General features: G+C 40.5%; 1 protein-coding gene across 5 annotated transcripts in view; it reads right to left on the bottom strand.

Annotated features, from left to right (window-relative positions):
- Positions 1–25,058, bottom strand: part of epha8 (eph receptor A8) — a 114,130-nt gene that overhangs the window by 83,570 nt on the left and 5,502 nt on the right. For all 5 annotated transcript variants that reach the window (XM_069140844.1, XM_069140763.1, XM_069140678.1 and 2 more), the window contains exon 2: positions 3,921–3,985. In XM_069140844.1, coding sequence (XP_068996945.1) covers positions 3,921–3,985 — 65 coding nt within the window. The remainder of the gene's footprint in view (positions 1–3,920; positions 3,986–25,058) is intronic.

Here is a 25,058-nt window from a genome sequence, read left to right on the forward strand (position 1 = left end):
AAAAAAAAAAAAAAAAAAAAAAAAAAAAGGTTTATGTTGTGGTCACCAATTCTAATCTTTTCTAGCTTTGTGTCTGACAAATTACATTTTGTCTGTAATTCTGACATGCCAGGTGGGTCTAAATAATACGCATGAGCCTTGGGCATGGTTGTAATTCAAAGCATTTTTATTGCTTCAGATCCAGACCATACACTAAAAATAACATTATTATAATGTTACTTTATTAAATTAACAGGAACAGTGGTTAGACAACCTTAGAAATGAGCATCAGTTAAATGTGTGTGCACTTCAGCACTGCACCCCTGTTTGTACTTATGATTTAACCACAAGAGGTGCATGTCAATTCAAACCAAAACTGCGAGTCTCCTAATATTTTCTGAGATAAATAAATATGATTTTTACTTCTGGAACCAGAGGAAGCCAAAACATTTTCTCCTACCTTCAGTTGAATGGAGACGAGGAACGGTTACAGGAACAAATTAATTACACACACAGTAGTACGGTATGTGAGCGTAAACTAAAAAAGACTTCATTAAATCTGATCTTGTCTTCATTCTTTCTGCTTTGTCATATCTTGACTGTTACCTATTGTAAACAGCTATGCCACAGGATTTTTCAGATTATTTATTATTTGTGGAATCATACTTTACATTTACTAAAATGTAAAGTAGCAAAAGCACTAAAAACATCGTCTTTAGCAGTTGGAAGCAAAGAGGGCTGAAACCGTCACACACTGGTACTTTTCTGGTTTCCGCTCAGCGTTGCTGAAAAAACTGAAAACAAAAGCAGCCTCGCAGCAATAAAGTGCTGCTGCTGCTCCGATAGCTTTGCTGAGGAATCATTTTGAATGCATCATTATCAAGGTAAAACATACCCAGTGTACAGCGGCACTTACTGCTCCGAGTAAGTCATACCTCCCACATGGAGGACAGCACCTCCTTACTTCCTTTAAACAAGCCCAGCGGCTTTCCAACAAACACAATGTACTCAGACAAAAAACTGTCAAAATAGTCTGTAGACTTTATTAAGATTAATCTTAATTCTGTGCATGAGAAGTAACATGTTGTGAGCCAAAAAGTAATCTACACTCAATATTTGATCTCGATATATCCGAGATACTAAATGCTGAAACTACCGTGAATCTCAGGCAGCTTGCAGAAACTGTGTTTCGGCGTTCAGCCAGTTAAGTACATGTTTCTTAACATACGCTTAACTGTAGCAGAAAGGGGGGAAAAAAGAAACAAAAAGTATGGAAGAGCCCTTTATCACCCTGACAGGGAAGTGATAAATCAAGCACACCTGTGAGCTGGAAGAGGGGCAATCAACAAACAAAAGAAGCATGGAGGAGAACTGAGGAAGAGTGAGAGTGACTGAAAGAGGAGTTTAATTCACTTTCTGAATTTAGTTGCTCTAGAAAAAATTTATATATTTTTCAAGTAAGCGAGGGCTGGATTATCTCAGAACCGGCTGGACTGCTTTGACCTTTTTTAGAGATCAAATCTTTGTGGAGCTGTTTGGATCCCTGGAGCAGGTAGACCGAGCTGAATTTGTTCAACTCTCTCTTGGACCTGTTTGGCTGCAACTGAGGACCTCTCTGGCTTTAAGGAAAGTCTCCAGGCTTCTCCGTTTCCTTCCTTACCTTACCCCTTCATCTTTAACCCTCATCTCCCTGGACATTAGAGCCTGCCCCCTCCCAACACGCACACATGCACACCTATACCGACCACACACACTGAACTGAACTGATTTCCACCAGAGACTGGAGTCCTAATTTAATCTTTTAAGAGACATTTGATTTTCATAAGGAAAAAAAAATAGTACAATGTGTCAAAAATCTGAAATTACTGCCAAGCTAGGAATAATGCTATGTTTTAGTAATGTTCTCGGCAATAATTATTTACCTTAAAGAGAATGTTTCTATTTAAAGTAGGACAATGTTGTTGTTTTTGTTGTTGTTTTTTTAACATTCTAAAAAGATGTCAAGAATTTTACCACAAACAATTTGTATAATCGTATTATTGCATGTTATGCTTCTATAAAACAATATAATTCTGGGAACATAAAAAAAAAAAAAAAAAACTGCTACTGAAAACAGAAAACATTTTAAGAATTAAAACATAATATTCAGGCAATTATGAAAAATATTTTAAGGATCATAACAAAATATTTTACAGTGTTCTCAGACAAAGTTCCTACCTTTTAAGCAGAACATTCTGGGCACAAAAACAAAACTTCCTCCTGAAAACATTACTAAAACATTATATAAAATTGTCAGAACATTTTAACAATCAAATACAGTCTAGTTGGGTGGGTTCTACAAACGGGTGTCCATGAAGATTTGTTAATAGATCTCTCTCTCGCTCTTCAATAATATTTTACAGCGTAAAAAGTTGAAAAAAATTAATTATCTTTGATTGACATATACAAGCGAGACTATCCCTATTTTAAAAATGAACAAGTTTGTCAAAGCAGCTTATTACGACCTAGATTTACGTTAAATTGTAACAACACCCTCTGGTGGGCAAGTAGGTTGGGGTGGATGGATTGGTTGACAAAGCAAGAGTCATAATTTCTTGAAACAATGACGATTCTATAATCTTAAATTGAATTGGTCCACAGTTTTCAGGACAGCGTTTGACTGCATAGCCATTGGACAGGAAAACACCACTGACAAAGGTGAAAGAATGTGCAGGGGAGTGATTTTGAATGCAGCACATGAACCATTACGTGCCCTCTCAAGGACAACAATGTAGTAATTTTTTAGTTTTAGTGCCACCAGTATAAAACATCATACAGCTTGTTTCACTTTCCTCACATCCTTGCTTTTCTACACAAAACACATATACCTTGTGTAACCTAACTATGCCACAAAGCTGAGCCCTTGCTCTAAATCCATTCAGTCAAACATTTCATGTTCCGCAGCTCAGGGTGAAAACCCATCTCTCATCAAGTTAGGAGACAATATTTCTGGCATATTGAACCAATTAAATAAAACACTACAGGCTGAGTTTATGTAATCTAGATGTTAGAACGCGAGCCTCTCAGGACGCAGGAGATTCGCTTCTCATGCTGATTTCACACAGAAGGAGTCATTTCGCACAAAAATCTAATCCAATTCTTCCAGCTCTTTTCTCAGGACTTGAAAGACAATCCATCTGTTCCTCCTGGCCGTCGTTCAATCACATCGCCTTCTGTTATGTGGGCTGGAGGTGAGTTAAATGTTTCTACCACTTCACTGACAGCCGGGGGAGTCAGGGACACGGTGGCATCTCGCTGCTATAAAGATCACGGCTGGAGTCCTAATTCATCACCCCAGGCATCATCATGTGGCATTACAATATGCTAATGCTGCGACGCCGTGCCCTCACTGTCACCTCGTTTTTTCTCTTTCATCTTTCTCCCTCCTTCCGCCCCTTGGGGGCTGAATTCCCCCAACCACCCCCACCGTCTTCTGCGATGTGCACTTTGCTGCCAGTAGGCGGAGAGGGGGTGAAAGTGATGTCGAAGCTGATGTTGGAATTAGGTGAGTGTTGCGTATAGTTGTCTGGCTGCAGATGATGAACATGTAATTAGCCCGTGGTGTCAGTATTTCCACCAGATCTCATTTAATAAGCACAGACTTCCCTGCAACTGGAAAATCACCGCCTCGCATGCCTTCAAATAGGATAAAAATAGACACCTTAGCAACAGGTGTCGCTTTGTGATGGAAATTTGTGCAGTAGGGATTACACAGATGATACAGTACAATAAAAATTATCCAACAAACTGTGCACACTGAGCACAAATTGTGCTTTGAGGTACATTTGAAATCCATCATCTTTACAATTTGGGCATCGGGGGTTTTCAAAGCCATTTACACATATAGTTTTTATGTGAAAGTTTTCCTCTGATAAACTACCCAGTAAATATTTAGTTCTTACCCCATGTGAGGGATACGTTAGCCATCCCCAGTCTCCTGTGATCGTCGTCGTGTCCAGTAGATTCACTGCAAACAGAGAACAAAACAACGGCAGAGGAGGTAAGTGATGCACTTTTAAATGATTGTTTGTCCCATTCTGTCCCATCCATCCTGTCCTTCATCACCATCCTCTGTGTGCACTGGCACCCAACGGAGTCACGCACAAACACACACACATACACCTGTCTGACAGGTGTGACTGATGAGGCGGGACGGTCGTCACGGCAACTCTGAGCCGGATGTCACAGAGTGTGATGTCACCTTGACCCGGTTCACCCTCGGAGCTGGAACCCTCAGTAGTTCAAGCTCAGAATAGAACGGGACACAAAACATTTACTGTTGAATGTGCAGTGTGAAATAGCACAGGACCTCTGTAAAATATCCGGCACAGTGCTGATCGGGTTATGAAAGATGTAAGTGAAAACCACCTCCACTTTTTAGCAACATAAGTACAAGCATTTCAAGGTGGGAATAAAAAGAACACGAGACAGATAACATAGCGACATAAAACCAAGTGTGACAAAAGACGTTTAAAGAGTCTCAAACACAAAGGTTTTCATTTAAACTAAATCGTTCAATATTAATGGATACACTTACAGTATTATTTATCCTTTTTTTTTTAAATTAAGTCCCAAAATGACTGACACTTAGCATAGCTTAATATAATCTTTATTAGACCGAATTAAATTCAATGAAAATGTTGTTCACTAGCAATGTATACAGATTATACACTGCTAGATTGTACACAGATGACTGTCCGATGCTAGCTGACTGCTGACCTTGATAGTATGCCTGTTTGACAGCTCACAACTCGGCTTTTTTTTTTGCCATTTTCCTCCAATTTCTCTGATTTCCTCTCTTCACTTCTTGTCTCTGATGAGCACAAATTTTTGCCCAAGTTGAAACATTGTCAACTCGTACAGATGTTTTTTTTTTTGTTTTTTTTTGTTGTTGTTTTTTTTCAAAAAACGAATTTCTGTCAGTTTTAGCCTATTTGCATTGACTCTGTCTGCAATCTCACTGCATCTAAAATTCACTTCACAGTCTGTGCGAACACACCGTTACATCTGAGTGACAGGATATTGTAATAAAGAGAGATGGACAGATCAGGAAAAATTGGATGAAAAACTGGGTGCACCATTAGTTCTACCCACTGGCGGTGTATACCGTTTGCCCAAGCAGGTGCATATGTGTTAAGCCTGTGTGTGTGTGTGTGTGTGTGTGTGTGTGTGTGTGTGTGTGTGTGTGTGTGTGTGTGTGTGTGCGCACTTCCAACTCTCTGCCCCAGGGCTGCTTGTCAGGCAGCCAAGTGATGTTCCCTAGTTTAACAAAACACTTCACACGTCTTAGCTTTCCATCTCTCAACCTTTCATCCTCCTGCGTGACACTTGCTCTCTTCCTGTCTCTCCTGCATGTTAAAGCTACAATATGCAACCATATTGCCTTGAAAACGAAAGTGGCCACCTCCCATTAAGCAGGCCGAGTTCATTGTCTGGACAGTTTTTACTTGTACTGATGAGTTTACAGATAGCCACTCCGAGATGATCGAGCATCACTCTGTGGTTACTTAGGAAATGTTGTAAGCTGTTAAAAAAAACAAAACAACAACAACAAAAACTAGATATTCTGAATATGCACCTTTGTTCACATGCAAGAACATGTTTTTTTGTAGATATTCTGGCAAAAAGAAAATTATGACATCTGTCCTTATTATTTTGTAATAGTTGATAAGTAACTACGGTGGCTGAATAAAGAGAAAACAGCACAGTTTTTACCCCTAGGCTGGCCGCCTTGGCGGGGCGGGACGGGGCGGGATGGGTCGTCAACCAACCACATTGATGACTACAGAACTTTAAGCTTCTGCACAACCGCGGTACACTCACAGGTGTTTTCACATTCTGCCTGATTAGACCTCCTCTCAGGATTGTGGGAGCACTTTGTGCTTGACTGACATCTGACTTGCTGCACCTGTTCCAGCGGGACAACAAACACCTTCTGTTGATGCTGCCATATATGTGTATATATATATATATATATATATATCCTATGGTAGAGGTTCAAAGACAAATAGCCTCATTGAATGATAGCCTTGTTTGGTTTAATTAGAGTAATATTGCTTGCCATCTGATAAAATTCAAGTCCAATATTCTGTTTTGGCCCAATGAGGAAAACATGGCTTTTTAGTTGCTGAAGCAGCTCCTGCTTATGTTAGCTGTTTGCTAACTTTGTCTGTTGTTTGGTGCTTCAGTGTGTTTGTCAGAGCTTTTACAACAGTTGTTTGTCACAACTTGAAAACAAGGTTGATAGACTGGCACAAATAGTGAATATGCCAAACAACACAAAGAGGAGCAAAGACTAAAGTATCTACTTTGTCTTATAAAATGTCTGCATTCATTTTGAGCAGCTGTGGGAAGCTGTATTGTCACAGCTCATGCAAGCATACCAATATGCTCAGAATGAAAATAATTGTGTTTCATCCACCTGTTTCATGAGCATGGATAATTGGTTACTACATGAAATAAAGGGCATCACACGCCCCACTTGTTTCACTGTCAGAATGTGATCTTTTCGATTCTGTCAGATTTGGAAAGTCGACAGGAGCAGCATGTTTGAATTTTTGTATTGGCATGCTAACATTTTTAATTTGGACCTTTGCACCTTTGAGGGTGATGGGGAACAGTGTTGTTTTTTTTATCTTAAACAAAATACCTTCAAATGGAAATTTTGCCCTAAAGATCATCAGATTTACTACAATTAATCCTCTGGAGACTATGAATGTCTCTAAAACTTCTACTGGCAGTCCATCCAGTTCGGTATTTCAGCCTGGACCAAAGTGGTGAGCAGCAGACCACAGTAGAAGTGGCAAATAACTGTTGATTTAGTGTCAATATAATTAAACTAATTAACTTAAAGGTAATTGGAAGTTTATTGCACTTCAATGATGAGACTGAGTCTTGCAATTTTAATAACTCTCGTAACATGACATAAACTAACCACAGTTTGCCAACCTGTAGAGCAGCACGCCAAATATGTCAAATCTGGTTTAGTCTAACACTAAACAGCCTGGTTGCTGCTGTTTTGGAGAGAGTTTTGTGTTTGGCTCTCAAGTGTCAATTTGTGGCTTGCTGTGGGTCAAGAACACCCACAATTCACAGAGGCAAATAAGATGAGTGTAAAACATTGTAATGGGGATAGAGCACTCTTCTATGCTGCCGCTCCACTTCATGATTCAGTTTAATGAGGCGGGAGTATTTTTCCATAAAAATCTTGCCAAGTGGCGCCTCATGATCTTCTAATTTCTGTGTGCAAAGACTGTTGCTTTACTCACGTGTCGCAATTAGCTTGTGTGTCACTCCTCCTAATTTGGGCATCGGGCCGTTGAGGAGGGCAGTGGGTCAGAACACGTAGACAGATGGCAGTGCCACCATCCTCTCATTCCTCCATCCATCCCTCCCCCATCGACCAGCCTTCTCTCTGCCTCACTCTTCCCAAGGCGCCAGCGTCCCGTCGTTTCGTATTGATGATGCGGTGGCCCTTCGTGCTCTAGCCAAGGTCACAAATGGATGCCGCCAATTACACTCCTCTAAGTGCTCTTCGCCGGTCCACCAAAGTGACATAATGAAAGCGCTGTACTGGTGCAAGTGGATTTAATAATTCCTCAATGCACTGAGGGAATTTTGCTCTGCTATACTGTTATTATTAAAGGACCAAAAAAAAAAAAAAAAAAAGACAAATATATCCCCTCCCTGAATCTGAAAACATAGGAGGCGGCGTGTTATCGCCACAACAAACCGTGTGAAGATTCAGGGGCCATTCCCAGTGGTATTAATTTAATTTCCACTCAAATGAGAAATCCCTCTTTCTTTGAAGGTGGTGGGAGTCATTTATCTAATTTGCTCTGGCTGTCTGAATTATGACTTGTATACAAGAGATAGTGTTTAGTGCCATGTCTGCTGCTTTGCTTTAATGTGACAGAAACTGACTGGATAAAACGGAGAACAGGAAGTAATTAGCACTTTGTCCCCCCCCCCCCTCCCCCCTCACACTTCTTCTCATCTTACGTGCAGGAAAACTGAAGTGAAGCCCAATTTTCTCTCTTATCTCTCTCTGCACCTTCATCATGGACAGGCTGTTGTTTTTCAGGCTTTTCAAGGAACTGACTGACCCTCATGACACGGCGATGAGGGTCCAGCAGCAGAGCTTCAACCCAAAAAAAACCTCTGTGGCAATGAAGAGGTTAAAGCCTTTGTTTGGCGGTGAAGGCAGGTGGAGGGACAGAGTGCATCTCCTTAAGGACCCTGGGCTCAAAATTGAGTTTGTTCCTGTTTCACAGCGTTCTGTTCATAACAGAAACACAAACCACCAATACCATTCCCTCATCACACCTCCACCGCCACCAATTTCTCTCTCACCCTCTCTACCCTACACTCCTCCACATCTCATAGAGCGCCAAATGAAAAAGCTGTCCGCCAACTTGAGAGCTTGTTCCCACTTGCTCAGAGACACGCCACATATTTCCCTGGGCGGTGGTCAACTTTCCTCCACCATTACTTTTCCCTTGCCTCACCCCACGACTCAATCTAACCAGTAGCGGGCGGCTCGTGTGTGAACGCCTGCGGCCCGGCATTTATGTCGCAGGCATGTATCAAATCAACCAAGACCGCCAATGCTTTTGAAACACATACACACACACACACACACACACACACACACACACACACACACACACACACACACACACACACACACACCCTCTGTTCCTCGCAATGGTCATGGCAGGCTGAGAGATGTGTCTGAAGTCAACATGGAAGAATTATGGGCTGCTACGGAGGAAGTGGAGCTTGCCTGCAGCACCTGCAGTGACTCTTTACATCCAACAACAACAATGTTGGCTTTAAAAAAAACAAAACGCAAACACACACACACACACACACACACACACACACACACACACACACACACACACACACAAACATATAGGAGGAACTATAGACGGAGGAAAGGGCAGAATAGTGCAAATGCTCAAAACCTCATTTCCACCCCAAAAGACATGGTTATACATTTCAAAAGGAAAAGTGCAGCAATTATTCTCCACCCGGTGTCTAAGCATACATACACCAACACGCGTATATAGCATACATACATGCATACACACAGATAGAAGACAACATATGAGAGCAATCAAAAATGTGCATTTGGCACTGAAAAAACATTTGATAGATGTACACCCCTTTAAACATACACACAGCTGACACATATATGTACACACTCGCACACATTGATGGCACAGCTCTTGGGCCAGACAGGCACTATGACAGCTATGTAATTATCTCATCAACACCTCCCCAGTCTAACAAGCTTCTCCTTCTCTTGTTTCTCTTCTCGCCGCCTGTAAAGATCCTCATCAGCACCGCGACCAGAGGAGACGATAAAAGCCTTCACAGAGATGAGAGGAGCGCCACCAAAACACCAAACCCTCTCTCTCTCTCTGGCTCTTATTTTCTTTCACACATGCAAACAGTCGTCTTCTATCTATTCTGGTTTTATTTTTGCATTTGCGCCACAGTCCTAACCCAAATTCCCTATTCTCCAATTAGGAGAGCAAGCCCATATAAATTACTTCCTCTCAAAAAACAACAACTAAACATCAGATTTTGTTCATTAAAGGGGACAACAAACCAAAATGAAAAGACATGAAATGATTGTTTTCATCACCAGAGGCCCCCTTTTTTATCTTCGCATATGCAAATGAAAAAAAAAGTCAACACTGATGACTGGTGATAGGTCTACGGAGGTTCACAGAACTAAATTAGACATGTGAAATGAAGAAATTAAAAGATGGAATAGAATTAAAGACGATTCCTTTGATTCACAAATTGTTAATTTGGTACCTGTGAGCAAATAGATGTAGTGAATCTTGTTATAGCAGCACACAAGGACATTCAAGTACACAAGCATGGCTGGTCACAAGCAGTCATTTTTATGCCTTTTGAGATTTAAATCGCAAAATAAGAAAAGGCCCAATCATGATTTCTCATGCACGACTGTGTTGCAGAATGAAAAGACGGAAAAAAGAAAAGTGTGATTTTTATTTTGGATAATGAGGCTGTCACATCCAAGGAGACGTGAAAGTACATTTTGCGGCATTTTTTTTTTTTTTAAAGAACAGATCCAGGACTGCTGCCACGATTTTAAATCACTGACTCATGAATCTAAACTCCCCAAAAAGAATCAAACAAATGAAGGAACTGTTGACATCATCATTAACCAAACTCTGTCATTTATATATATATATATATATATATATATTTTGCTTTTTGGGTCCAAAAAAGTGCCAGAGGAAGGAACGATGCACAACATTTATTAAGAAAATACTGTGGGAGCAATACGGGTACGTTGATCGATGGTTGGTTAAAGTGCAAACAAATATAGCATTGCACCAAAACCAGCACTGAGGAAGAAGACAGCCAGCAAGCCAACATAAAGGTAAACAATGCAGGATAAAAAAAACTGCAAATGTTTTACAAGAAAAGAATTGTTATCAAAAATAAATCTCAAAGACTCATATACAATATGTTTTGGTGAGAAAGACTCAATATGAACATGATTTAACTTTTCATTTACAAATACTTCCCAGGGCAGCTTTCATTCTCAAAAACTAAAACTTCTCAGGAAAGTTGTCATGTGAATTTATCATATTCCCAGATATGTCACAGGGAATTTAATCATATTGCACGTCAGTGGTAGGTGACAAATTATTTGAAATATATATATATATATATATATATATAAAAGTTGCCACTGTAGCTTCACCAAGTTTCCTCAAAGAGTTTGTTTTTTGTTTGACCAGATTAAAAACTAATAGAAAATAAAATCTTGAAACTTACTTTTGCAAAGTTTACTTAGCCAGTAATCCATTTCATTTTACAAAGATGGGAACAAAATCATGTGGCTCTCTGGATGTCAGATGAGCTGTAAATAAACCAAAGCACATGGGACTCGTGGGTGGGATCACACCCAATACATATCATGTCTGTGTTCCTGCAACTGCTTACCCACAACCTGACATATGTCATCACACATTATGCCAGCTTTCTTGGTGTTTTTTTCCTTCTATGTTTTTACCATTTTTATTTTTTTATTTTTATCATACTCACCAAATACTATTTCTCAATACTGCATTTACTGCCTTGATTTTTGTGTTGCAAATCTAAATAACTTGATTAAAATTTTAAGCTGAACTGCCAACATTTTATTTGATTCCCCTTTACAGCGTTTATAAGCGGTCAATAAACATTAGCAACCATAAGTGGAAAGTATAAAAGTCGGACCCCCATAGATAAACAGATAATAGATGATTTAAAACAATGCTGTATTCCTTAACATTAACTACATGTTTTGAATGGATGACAACATAGCGAAACATGTTTATAATCATATGAAATTAGTCTTTGTAAGATAAGTCATATTTGGTCACGAATATTCTATGTTGGGGTTCAATGTCTTGCCCAAGGAAACTCAGGGATGTGAACAGGAGAACCCAGGGATTGAACCGTCATCTGTTTGATTAGTGAACTTTAGAGGGTAGAGTTACTAGAAAAATATTAACTCCAGCAAATTCAGAATTAGTGAACTTAATGCAGTCCAATGCAGATTTTTCAGAAAAACTTCTTCAGGAAAGTTGCAGTTAGTGTGAAGTTAACTTCAGGGCTTCTCCCCTCTGTCACAGATCACTACCTTCTCATCAGTGATGAGCATTCACTGTCACATGAGAGTGTGTGTGTATGTGTGCGTGTGTGTGTGTGTGTGTGTGTGTGTGTGTGTGTGTGTGTGTGTGTGTGTGTGTGTGTGTGTGTGTGTGTGCGTGCGTGTGTGTGTGTGAGAGAGAGAGAGTGAGAGAGCGAGAGAACTGCTCTGACAAAGGTATTCACAAACAACCCACCTCTACTCATCACTTATCTCAATGTGACAGAACGCATCCAACTTTGTGTATAACATTGTTTATCACAGGCAGAGAAGAAGAGCAGGTAGGCATCAACTACAACTGGACTGGTTGGCAGAGGTATACAACCGTGAGGTGGTAATTCTGTATTCTCCTGAAATAATACTTGTCATTTTCTACCATACAATATGTCCAACTTAAAACATGTGGTTTGGTCAGAGCTGTTGCATTTAAATGGTTTCCCTCCGTTCTTTCTTTCTTGCTATATCTTCTTAGTATTTGTTACAGCAGTGGCCCATTTTCCCCACAGGGATCATTAAAGCTTCATCTCGTTACCTCCACACCTACACTAACCTTATCCCTTCCCCCACCTCCTCGTCTTATCTTTCTCCAAACTCTCCCTGAAGTTTTTCTCCCCAGAGGCCCTTCTTTTCTCCGCGCGCCTCCATTGTGGTGTAAGCATTTTGTCCTTGGTACCGAGAAAGCAACACAGACTGTTGGAGGGAGAAGGCTGTTCAGAGACTTATTATGACACTCTGATGCAGACGTTCCCCTCAGAAAAGACTTTGTTTTCAACTTTTCATCTTCTCCCTCTGAACTCTTCCTCTGTTTGTATGGTGAGTGCCTGGAATGAGATTTTAGAGGTTTGAAGTAGTAAACAGAGCAAACAACTGCAAACAGCGGAAGGCACACACATTTTTAGCATATCTGAGGGAAAAAGCCATGCATCTGTTAATTTTTATGATTTATTTTCCTTTTTCATTTAAATTCAAACTCCACAGTGTAAGAACTGATAATAGAATGTATAGAATCAAAAAAGGCTTTTTCAGGCCTGGCATTAACATGCATTCTGGGTGATCCGTTAATGGGATGTAGATCTGATCTGCTCAGACCTGCTCAGCCTGCGACGCATATGGCAACAAGTAATGTTGTCTTTATAAGAAATATCCAATAGAAGAAATATCCTGTGTGATTCTGTGTGGCTGAACTGTACAAAAGGTACACGTTTACTTGCAAACTACAAACTGAAATGGTGGCTGTAAAGCAGCTGTTCAGTCAATAACGACACGGGCTGCTTAACTAATTTGTTTCACCCAAGCCTCCTCTGGGTTTAGGTTTTTGTAATGTGTCTGTAATTTCTGACACACAACAGACTCACCTGTCTCTAAGTGCTCAGGTGTTTACCTGTACGAGTATACTTTTTTTTATTTACGTGTTCAATTGCATATACAGCGGGAAAGTGAGATCCAATCACAAGTGGTCTTTCAAGACGGATGTGGAGATGGATTGATAATACCTGTGAACAGATAGCTGTCCCCTTGTGATTGGATCACCCAGAACACATAATACCAGATGTGAACAGAGCTTAAAGACAACAGCAATATGTCTCTCCTAGTGAATACACAAATTGTGCAGACTTAGAGAAAACGTTCTCAAAATAGAGTGGAACAATCCTACGGGAACATATTTTTTGCAATCAAAAGCAGATTGAAAATGAATGCTTTTGAACAAGGGTCTGGTTTCAGATTCCTTCAAATTGAACTTTAAAGTTTGGTAAATTTTTTGATGAGAGGGGGGAAAGTAACTAAGTACATGTACTCAAACACTGCACCTTAGTACAACTTTGGGGTGCTTGTGGTAAATCTTCAACCACGCTGTATTTTAGATGCAAACACTGTACTTTTTATTTTGAAATACAAAGCTCTGTTAAAGGAATAGCTAAACAATTTGGAAAATTACTCAGATGAGATGGTTGATATCACTATCATTTGTATGTTTGGAAATGTATGAGTATTGCACATTCTAAAATTCTACCAAAAGTATTTCCTTCCTTTAGTTTCATACAATAAACTGTTCAAGTCCTAAAGAGGTTCAACTAGCTAATGCTAAAAAAAAAAAATTATTATTTTTTTTTTTTTTTAAAAACTGAAGAAATCCCCCAAATTAATTTTCTATAACCTCCATAGATGTAGGCTTTTTTTTTTCTACCTGACAAAACCAACAAGTCCATTAACCCATACAACCATACAAAGGGTTTCTTCCCATTTTCAAATACAACCCAATTAGCGCTTGTGGTCAGGTTTAAGCACAGAATCCGCTTAGTCAGGGATAGATAATAGTTTGGTTTAAAATTAGCATGTTAAATTTGCTACTTCTGTAGGGCTATTAATTCCTCATTAGCATGACAATAGTAAACAAATCGAAATGAAAAAAGAAAACTAACCCGACTCGTGGTTTGAATTGGAAAGTAAACAGTGGTCTCTGGTACTCAAGTCTGCAGTTTATTTTAATATCCCCCAATCCGCCTCCTCCCAACATGGAATAACTCACATTACACGGACATCATCCGAACTGTGTCGCTTCTCTGACATTTGTGTAGCTACCCATAGATCCTAACTAACTCTCCATTGGCATTGTTTCATAATGTTGCCATTTGCAATGACTACCTTACGTGCTTCCACCACATAATCCAACATTAAGAGATTGTGGTCATTTTACATGAGTTCCAAGGTCATTTTTTGAGAAGACATCTTGGACCCCAGATCGTTGTTATTTATTTGACCACTACAGGTCACTTAACTTTAAAATGTAACTGTAGGATGTTATAAGCGGCCTGTACAAAAGACCTCTGGGGTCATTTTATGGAGGACAGTCTTGTAAAAACACCCAAAATTGGTCATTAACAGTTCCACAAGGCCAAGCTTCACAACCATGGGCTTTATAGAATAAGGACACGAGGAAGAATTGGAAATCCAATAAATCTCTGTGCCTCCATCGTGAGGCCAGAAATCTGAAAAACTGAAGGAGTTAAGTTTTAAGGTTCGTTCTGTGTTATTGGACTTAGGTAAGGTAAGAGTGAATGACAGCATTATAACAGTGAGTCAGCAGATTCTGGTGATGTTGAACCTGCTCTAGAAATTTCAACTGCAACTCTACATCATTTGACGCACAAGAAATGAAGCACAAAAGCACTACATCCATTTTAGTCACAGTGATACTACTGTATGTGGATTCTTCACTGAGTATACCACACTGACGTGGGGTCGTCTTTCAGAAACAGATACAGCCTGGGCCAAAAGCTGGGAGTACCAGGATGGAAAGGATTAATCATCTCACATCCCCCTAGATTTTGCTAGTGACCCTTTTAAGGGGCCCACGTTGGGTACTACTGGACTAGAGTATCTAAATGGATATAAAATACTAGAACATATGTAGGAGATTGAATGCAGGTCTGTAACTTGTAATGGACGAGTTTTACATTGCTGTATTAGTACTTAGGTAAATGATCTGAATTCTCCATCCTGTTTTATATGTTTTATATAATCACTCTTATTAAGAATGAAAAATATACCCGCTAAGTGCTGCCATGCTGAAGACCTGACTAAATGTATTTGTTCCAGTAAAAACACATGTTCCTATCCTATACAGAGTCAACAATATATCACATTTTGTAATGAAACAATTCTCTGTTGTAATTGACCTGGAAAAGTCTGAAAATTAACAAATCAAAAATAATAGTTTTGTCAAAAAGTGATCTGTTGAAGTGCCTAATTAATGTGGCATAATGCTAGAGTTAGGCATGACTTTGATACACTCAACAAAGCAAGTCTTTAACATTTAATGTCTATGAAAAAAGAAGCAAACATATCCCCTTGAGAATTGTGAAGTCCACCAATGGGCACAGTACACAACAGCAGGTCCCCCTCGGGAACTCAGCAGACAGGGAACAGAGGATTGAAGACTTGATTTGTTAGGTGTACTAAACTCTTTCTCGCATTATCCGAGTAATAGGACTCTGCCACACGCTTAATACTTTTTTGATGAAATCGTTACCTGGCTCATGCATTTTTGATTTGTTGATTTTGCCAGATCAATGCTATAGGAGACAACAGGCACAGCAGAGAATTCTAATATATTTGAGTTTAGTGAGGTTTCACTGTCAGACTGAAATGGGAAAAACCTATTAATGAAAGTTAACTAATGATCTGATTAGACTTTTCGTTTTGGTGCGAATGATTTTTTTTTTTTGGGTCGCTTATTTATTTTTATTTTTTTTACCACAACTAGAAAACACATGTAAAACCCCTCTGACAGGTTTATTTTACCACATGGCCTAAAGCTGAATACGCAGAAATCCAATCCAACATATCGACATGCACACATGGATCTGTTTTTCCCGTAACCTACAAGAATTTTTTATATTGGAGACACAAGAGCAAACATCATCAACGCTAGAGCTTCCAAAATTGTTATGGAAATGAAGCACAGAAGTGTGCACTACGCAACTTTTCCCATGATATCAGCGCAAAACGTGCTGCAGACAGCGCTTTTCCAACAAAGAAACAGCAGAATATACTGGAAACATGCCCCAGTTTGCCCCACTCCAAAACCACAAGATTAGGTCAGAAAAAGCAGGCAGTGGAGTGGCAGCTCCTCTGCTGGAGTGGTGACGAGATGATTCGGTTTACAATGGCCAGCACAACCTAACACAATCCCTCATATCTTAATTTAGCAGGTGCTCCCGGGCTGGAGCATGGGACCCTGCTTTGTATATCCCTGCGAGGCATCATGCTTGCTGCATGATGGAGGGTGGAGGATGCTCAGGGCCAGCGAGGCTCCTCCGTTCCCAGGGGAGAGAGGACTGAATAGAAGGCTATACTGCTGCCCGGGCCTGCCTGGCTTCCCCAGGGAAAACATCTAGAGGGGTATAGACGCAGGCATGCGCAGCTATTTATAGAGCAGGTAAAGCGAAGAGGTGAGAGGAACAAAGAGGAGGGGGGGGTTGAAAACAAGAGCGGGAGAGACAGGAAAGTATGAAAGCAGATGACAGTGTGATATCTGTGGCTGATGGCGTCCAAAGTGATCTGGGCGGACGCCGTCTGCAACACCTGCTGCACAGCATAACTCCTGAGTAGTAGCTTAGCCTGCTGGTGCAAAAGCCAACAAAGTCTGCCTCAACTTATTGATTCATGGTGGAGAGAGTTCACGCAGAGGTTAGCTGTGCTGAACTGGAAAGGAGGGAGACAGCAGAGAGAATAGTTGAGTAAAGACGACAGTGATATTTTATCAATACAGCCTCGACTTACAGACCAACTCTGAGATCTTTGTGATGTTTCCACACCAGCCTAGTTCCCACCCTGCCTTCCTCTTTAATAAATAAAATGACTTATATTCTTTATTTATTTTCCCGCTCTCTGGCTGCTCCACCCGCAGGCCCCTGTGCTGTCAGCTCGTTTCAGCCCTCGTACAGCATGTATGTCTCTATTTCACTCTGATGCCCTTTAATCATTTTTATCATTTCACTGAGCTGACATTTTACATAAAGAACTCTTATCATCCCTGGTTTAAGCTTAATGATGAATGGTGATAATTACTGTCAGTCAGTGTGTCTAACGGGCCATGGTCACATAACTGTTTCTGCTCTGGAGTGTGCATCCTTTAAGAGAGAATAGTAACTCTAATATCCATAACTAGTTAACATTAAAAAGTGGGACATAAACTGCACTGTACCATATTCATGACTCCATTTTATGAAAAACTTCCACTAACACATAAGTGGTACACTTGTTAGTTAGTGCAGTGGTTTCCTGCCTCCGGACTGTGGTACTTATTTGCCAAGAAACATTTGCTGCCAGCTCACAAGGAAAAAAAATGAAATACAATATTTATATACTGTAGGCAACAACTGACTGTTTGTGCAGTAATCGCCTTGGCTTTGCATAGTCTTTCTTTCGTGTCAGGCCCCAGTAGGTTATCTGAAGTTCAGGTACTTTGTCCATCATCAATGACTGAGCTCCTCGAAGCTGTGTTCCTATAACTGTTGCAACGAGCCTGTTCAAATGGGTGACAAAAGTCAGAGAGAGCATCGCTGTTTCTTCAGAGATGGTAAACCGAATGCGTCTGCTGTAATATTGAAAAATCTCACCTCTATTACGGATGTCAATCCCACATTCACCACCCTGCTGCAGTAAATATTCACCAGTTCACCAATTGAGTATCATTCTGAGGCGGAAAATATTACCCGACAATTGCACTATTCCTCCTATTTGAGTGACGTAAACATAAAACAGCAGTGCCTGTTTGTTTTAGGAAAATAATGAGTCTTTAATTTTAATTATGAAACACTGTATTTCAATAGGAATAAAGGAGCTTCAGTGTGGATGGGGTGTGGAGTCTAACATCACTAAGATAGACCAATGATTTTTTTAGTCTTCCTGTGGACTATAGAAAAATGATCTAATGACATCTACCTTATCCATTTAATGGTGTTGGTTTAACCATTACTGAACGTATACAATACCTTAAGAATAGCAAATATATGAAAGACAAATATTAAGACCATATTTCCTTTTTTTCTATTTTGCATTAAAAAAGTTGACTTGTCATCATTAATCCGAAATGTCATAGCAGATCTTGGTAAGTCAAATATTTAAAAGAAATCTGTCAAAAGAAATTACTTTTTGTTTTTATGAAATGTTGCCGTAAAGTAGGTCCGTATCCTTTGTTGACAGAAATTAAATTCAAATACATACATTAGAGCTATAAATAATAAGAGTGCTGCGATCAATTGGCCACCGGTCTAAAAAATTTGACCGGCGGTCTCCAAAAGTGCAGTTCAGAGGAGCCGACAGCTAAATGGCTTCACTGGCTTTATCTGTCTGCCAGTACATCCAGGTGTCTGAAAAAAGTTTGTATTTTTCTTCAAAAGAAAAAAAAAGAAAAGCCCTGCTTTCTGACATCCTGGTCATTGAACCGCAACAGCAGAACGGTGACGCAAGTTAAGGAACGAGTAGCTTTGAGCCACAGGGAAAGTACCACGAGCTGCTCATTGCATGCTATGTATGTTGAATTGTTGGATGAAGATCAAGATCATAGCGGCTGCAACATCAGCAGCAGATGAACCAGTTGTCACACAAGGCAAACAGCTGCTTGTTTTTTTAGCAGGATAATAAAACGCCGCTTTTCCAATCACGCACAAAGAACATGAGCCAGCGCGTGCAAGTGTAGACAGCGACGACTCCTTCTCTCTCTCTGAATAACCTGTTAATCAATCCAGTAATCAAGCAGAGGCTGCCATGGTTTACGTTCCGTCTCCAAGAGTGAGAGTGGAATATGCTGCACATGTTGCCTGACAATAAATAAACATTTGGCAATAAATTATACTTTATTCTCTCTTAATTTCAATACATAATGTACAGTGTCGTTAAGAATTGTTGAACAAATAAAAAAAAGTTTCAAACATACTCGGTGATTGGTAATGGCAGATCCTGCAACCAAGGATCGGCCTCAGCAATCCTGATTGGAGCAGCGTTAATAAATAGCGGTCTGTTCCATTAATACTTCTAGTCTCTGAGTCATTTTGTCAGATTTGTGACACTACAGCTGAAACAGAAGCGACGGAGTAGGCTATGGTGGAGCCTATGATTTAAACACGTGTCGACAATGTTTTTTTTTAATTAATATCACTGGCAGAGTGGGTGTGACAAAAGTTTCGCAATGCAGAAAAAATAATGAGCACAATGTGAATTTACAACCCTGTTTGTTTCCAAAAAAAAGTTGTGACGCAATTTGAAGTGTAACTAAAAACAGTTGTGATGATTTGGAAATCAAGTAAATCTATATTTAATTCAAATTAGATAAAAGGCAATATATCAAATGTTGAATTTATATTGTTTTGTGAAAAATATGTGCCAACAGGGGGCCTTAAAGATGCCAGTAACGCATTTCAAAAAAGTTGGGATGGGAGCATGTTTACCACTAGGTTGCATCACCACTTCTTTTAACAACACTCAGTAAAGGTTTAAATCTAGTGGCAGGAAATGTTCTACCTGGCTTCACTGCTGAATTGCCTTCACTGTATTATCGCTACCTATACACCCACAGTGTACACAGCGCCCAACCTTCCATCAACCACCAGCTTCAACTGCTATTAACATTTTTGGGTCACGTTTCATATTTCTGGACCAAGACTGCCAATGTTCCACAAGATATAAACAAAAAGGCAGCATGAAGCAAAAAGCCAGGAAATCTCCTGAGAATAACATGTAATTGTTCTCTCATGAAGAAAAGTCTTGACGCACCCTTTAAATTGTTCTCATGGATTTGTATGACTTTTTGCTTGTGTGTATATGTACAACCACGTCAGTGAAACATCCTGATGCTGTTTCGATACGGTGACTCTGCACTATTAACATTATCTCTGCAACTGAAATGAAGCAGTGTACGGATGGAAACATCAGCAACAGGAACGGAGGTGCATGACTCAGTATCAAAACATGATTTCTAACGCTCGATGTGATGACGTGCTGCTGTGTTAATAGGTTTGTTCTCCCCGTAGGACGACGCGTCGGAGTGTAGAAAGTTACAGTGCTTGAGCAAGAAAAAGTCACCGACATGTTCTCTGCTCAGGGCCTCACAGGGATACACAAGCTTTGCTGTTAATCTAGTTTGGGTATGAGCAGATGAATAAATTTATGCAGTTAAAATGGGCTGTGTTACGAAAAGAAGACAGATGATGACTGAATACAGAGAGCAGAATAAAAGACTGTTTGGACTCCCTGCATCAGGAGACTTGGCCACTGAATTGTTCCATTAAACATCGCTGGGACAGCTGTCTGTAAGATCACTATTAACTTACCGAATACCAATAACACTGAACGAACCTAAAAACCTAACTCCTTCAGTTTTTCAGATCTCTGGTCTCGTGATGGGGGCACAGATATTTATTGCATTTTCAAATTCTTCTTCCCTGCTCTCTTAGTCTTTCAGTCTTCCTCCTCTTTTCAGATTTAACTATTGCAATTTGGATTCATTTTGCTCCATTAATATGATTTTTGCTAGAAACATTCCAGCAGAAATTATAACTATGTTTATCTTCCACTCTACTTTGTAATTTTTCAGGACCTCGCTGCCCTGATTAGCCATCCACACAGCGATAAAACAAAGAGGTCATTGTGTTGGAAGAGAACAGATAGTTACAAAAAGAGTAATAAATAGAATAAATTGGTGATTTTGAGATGTTGTGTTGTGAAACTATTGTTTCTTCCTGAGAGAGGACATCTTCCTGACATTTTTTAAGCTTTGTGAGGATTTTTTTTTAGTTTCAGACACGATATTAGTACAGGATCTAGAAATGCTTTTCACGTCTGGCCCGGTGCTCCGGATGTGTCTGTGGGTAATGATGAATTTACTGTAAAACGGTGATAGTACATTGTAAAAGTCAGGAGGTCAGGACGGGCAAAGGTTCTCTTACAGCTTCATTACCACACGAACAATCCTGTCCTTCAAACAAGGAGAGGTTGTTTTTAACATTCCTTTTTTTTTTTTTTTTTTTTTTTTTTTTTTTTTCACACTAAATGCTGAGGTTACTTCAGCAGGAGGTAACTCATGGGCTAGGCGCTGATGCAAGACATTGAAACAGACTTCTGCAAACCTTTTGCTAAAACACCCTTCATTCGATTCATTCACTTGCGCTTGCTTTTCTCTTTCTATCTATGTGTATAACTTAGACATTATAAACAATTATGTTTCCTTTAGACTAATGCTACACATACCAGACATTAATATCACCTCCGTAGAGATAACTCGGTTAGGTATTTTTGCGCGTGTGTGTGTGTGAGCGTCCACGCGTATACATATGTGCAGTTCTGCATGCAGCTTGTGTGCATGAGTGTCTGGATTTTCATCAGTTGAGAGATGAATTATTTGCCCCCAACCGCACCCCCTCGCATGCCAGATATTAATTGCATCAGAGCTGTGATATATGGACAGATTACTGGTTGTAAAACGCATTATTTCCTTATGGAAACAGGCTCCTGGGAGAGATCCATCAGCCTACATCACGATCGGTTTGGGGCTCACTACATCATACATGAGCATTTACCTTCCTCGGTCACAGGGAATCTGTCCTCCTGCACACTGTGTCAATTCAAGACTACATCTTTTTCAAAATATCTGTCCATGCTCAGGTTTACTGCCAAGAACCTCTTATCCAAAGAGGACAATTGTCACTTGTTGAGCTAGAAAAGCAAAGGACTATGAAACAGTAGCGACGGTGAATGCTGGCATGAGCATGCTCAGCTTTACGCTTTTGGCATTTTAGGCTGATTATTTTTGGGTCACTTCAAGTGTCATTTACACACTAAAGCAACTGTGACTGCTATGTAGGCACTGGCCTCGTAACCATTGCGAGTACGTAAAATGGAATATTATTATAATTGGATGAAGCTATTTGTGTAATTCATTAAGGTGACAATATGTAGCTTTCATTCGATACTAGGACATTGACTTTTTTCCTTTCATTTCCACAAATTCTCTTTAGTAAGTTGCATTAAGGTAGGGGTCTCCAACACATTGCTCGCAAGCTACCGGTAGGTCTTTACCCGTTTCTGAGTAGCTCGCTGAATGTGTAAACAATATGCAGTGTTTCCTATACATAGACTAACTTGGGCAAACCAGGTGGCGATCCATTGCAGCATTTTTTTTAATTTATTCATTTTTTTTAACCTGTCCGAGAGAACGACCCTATCAACACGATCGAGCGAGTGGACGATCTCCACTCGCTCTCCTTCACCTGTATCTGCTCCACACCGCGTCAGTGAAACGGGGAGGAGGGGGGGGGGGGCAGGCAGAGTTAAGCTCTGCCCTTCGTGATACACAGAGATCTGAGGACAGAAACTAGCGCGACCTGCAAACGCGCCTGCAGAAAACAGCAGAGGCTCTCGCACTCAGCTGAACAGAAACGGGTGCTCATATATAACATTGTGTTTGCTGGACGGCAACAGTGGATCCAGAACTATAAAGCGGGTGTGTTAATGAGTGAGTGAGATCAAAGTTACCCCTCACTTTAAAGTGATCATCAGGTGACCTGACTGAGAGTCAGTTTGTTAACCTTAGCGACTTCAAGCTACTGTTCAAACCAGACTAAATAAGACTGTAGCTGCAAAAATGCCACTGTAGTGAATTGGTTAGTTTTTCATTTATCAGTTCAAAAGCAAAAACCCTCAGGATTCAAACAGTGTAAGCTATTTTAAGATACCAATATCACAGCAATAAATCAGTAGATCCTTGCATACATTGCACACAGTACAACAGTACTTTCGTACCTGTTGTCTATAGGAGCACCTACTTGTTCAATCATTGTGCTACAGTTTTCACCAAAATATTTTTTTTTAGTATAAAGGGATTGACAGTCCGTAATCTTAAAGTAAATTAAAAATGTTAAGTTAAAATGCGAATATGCAGTATTACCTATACTACCTCATACTAGTAACAATGGTGATACATTTCTGAGTATTCAAAGAAAAAAGCAAGTGGGCATTTCAGGACACATTAAATGCACAATGTTGGCATTGCAGGTACAAAAAAAGAGAACGTGCAAAAAATTGTTCCCACTCGAAAAAAGTGACCCGAGACGTGAGCCTGCAACATGTGGCCCAAACCAAAGTAACCAGGGTTTAGACGGGTGGTTGTGGCCACCTCTTGGCTGTTCCATTTCATCTGACAACCACGATTGTTATTTTACTGAACCTCAACTCAGTACTTTTAATAGCCTCAGATCAGATCAGAAAATGGGGTTATTCTGAAAGGCAATAATAAGCAACCCATTTAGTTCAGAAGACTTGAACTCACACTTTACGCACTCAGCTTGTTCCTGTTTGAGCGGCTGTGATTCAGAGGAAATGCTCTTCACAAAGTGAGCCGAGCACAAACTTTGAGTTTGACCTTATTAGTTGGATTGCTCTTTGTTGCTGCAGCAATTGGAGCAGGTTGGCAGGTTTGCCAGCGTTTATCAGAGCATATTAGACCTTCGCTGGGCTTCTATTAAACTTAATGAACATTTAAATCCTTTAATGGATTGAAGGGAATTGAGTGCGGCAAATTATCAGCTAGATGCTCTCCGCTGGTGTTGATAAAGACACCCGCCGATGGAACGCCTTTGAGACAGGAGCCTCCCCTTCTTTCCCTTTCTTCATCTCACTTTGTTCTCTCTCCGTGACCGTCTTACACTTGTTTCTCTATTTCTCTCTCTCTCTCTCTCTCTTTTCCAGCGTATCCATCTATCACGGTCTCTCTTTTGTTCGTAACACATCCTGTGTTCCTCTGTCGCTCTGTAACAGAGGAGGGGAGGCTGTTGCTGCAGAGCCCGATCTCCGTCATTCATCAGTCCCCATGAAGGGAACATCATAGAGATCTCTCTACAGGAGGGATGTGCTAACACAACCACAACACCAGCCCATTACAGAGCTGTCAAGCGTCGCCTACAACCATCTCTCACTCTTCTGCTTTATCCTCAGCCATCCCAGTGAGGGATCTTCTAGCCCACATGCTAGCAGAGCGGAGAAACATGAATTACCCAACGACACGGCTGCGATCACAGAGCATAGCAGAGCCAGCCCAGGGGCTGCTGAACTCTGGCCAGCCCAGCATCAGCTCCTGCTAATGGGTGGGAAGGACTCAAGAGAGGGCCCTGCTTTGTGAGGCCTGGTCTGCTTCAGCTCGGTAGGACTGGCACAGTCTGCCGTATTGATCTGGTCGCTCCTATATTTTTGTCGACAGCTGGCTAACAAGGCTGATGTCTCAATAAAGGCTGGTGCCTGGGGGGAGAAGGTGTGTGTGTGTGTGTGTGTGTGTGTGTGTGTGTGTGTGTGTGTGTGAGGGGGGCAGCAACCTGCGTTAAGACAAACCATCAGACACAGGGAGGGAAAAGTTCATGGCCTCTGGCTTTTTAATGCACCCCCACAACGCTGCACATGCAGGCTCTCCTCTCTCAGGATGACACAGGGAATTCTTACCATGGAGCTCAAACTGAGAATCCAGAGCCATTGAAAAATACAGTTTCAATATTTACTGACACTTAGCTTTCAGGGTGGCACACCAAAGTTTACTGCGGTCATGTGTTGTTAAAGCACAATTCATATTAATTATTAAACTTTGGTTTTAAAGATAGATTTCATAGTTTCAAGATAAAATTGTGACTAACTAGACCAGAGATCTGTCAGCGCAGGCAACAACCCCTCCAAGACTTCTACAGCCTACCAGATCTCTATTATTGACCAGGAACTGACAGCTCTAAGTGACTGTGCAAAACAAACTAAAAGAAGAAGTGAATGTTCATGTGAGAGAAACACAGTCAGGCTGATTGATTGATGAGGCCAG

This window comes from Embiotoca jacksoni, unplaced genomic scaffold (genome assembly GCF_022577435.1).
Source record: "Embiotoca jacksoni isolate LCO1_2020_lvr unplaced genomic scaffold, fEmbJac1.0.p SCAF_1, whole genome shotgun sequence".
NCBI classification, from domain to species: domain Eukaryota; kingdom Metazoa; phylum Chordata; class Actinopteri; family Embiotocidae; genus Embiotoca; species Embiotoca jacksoni.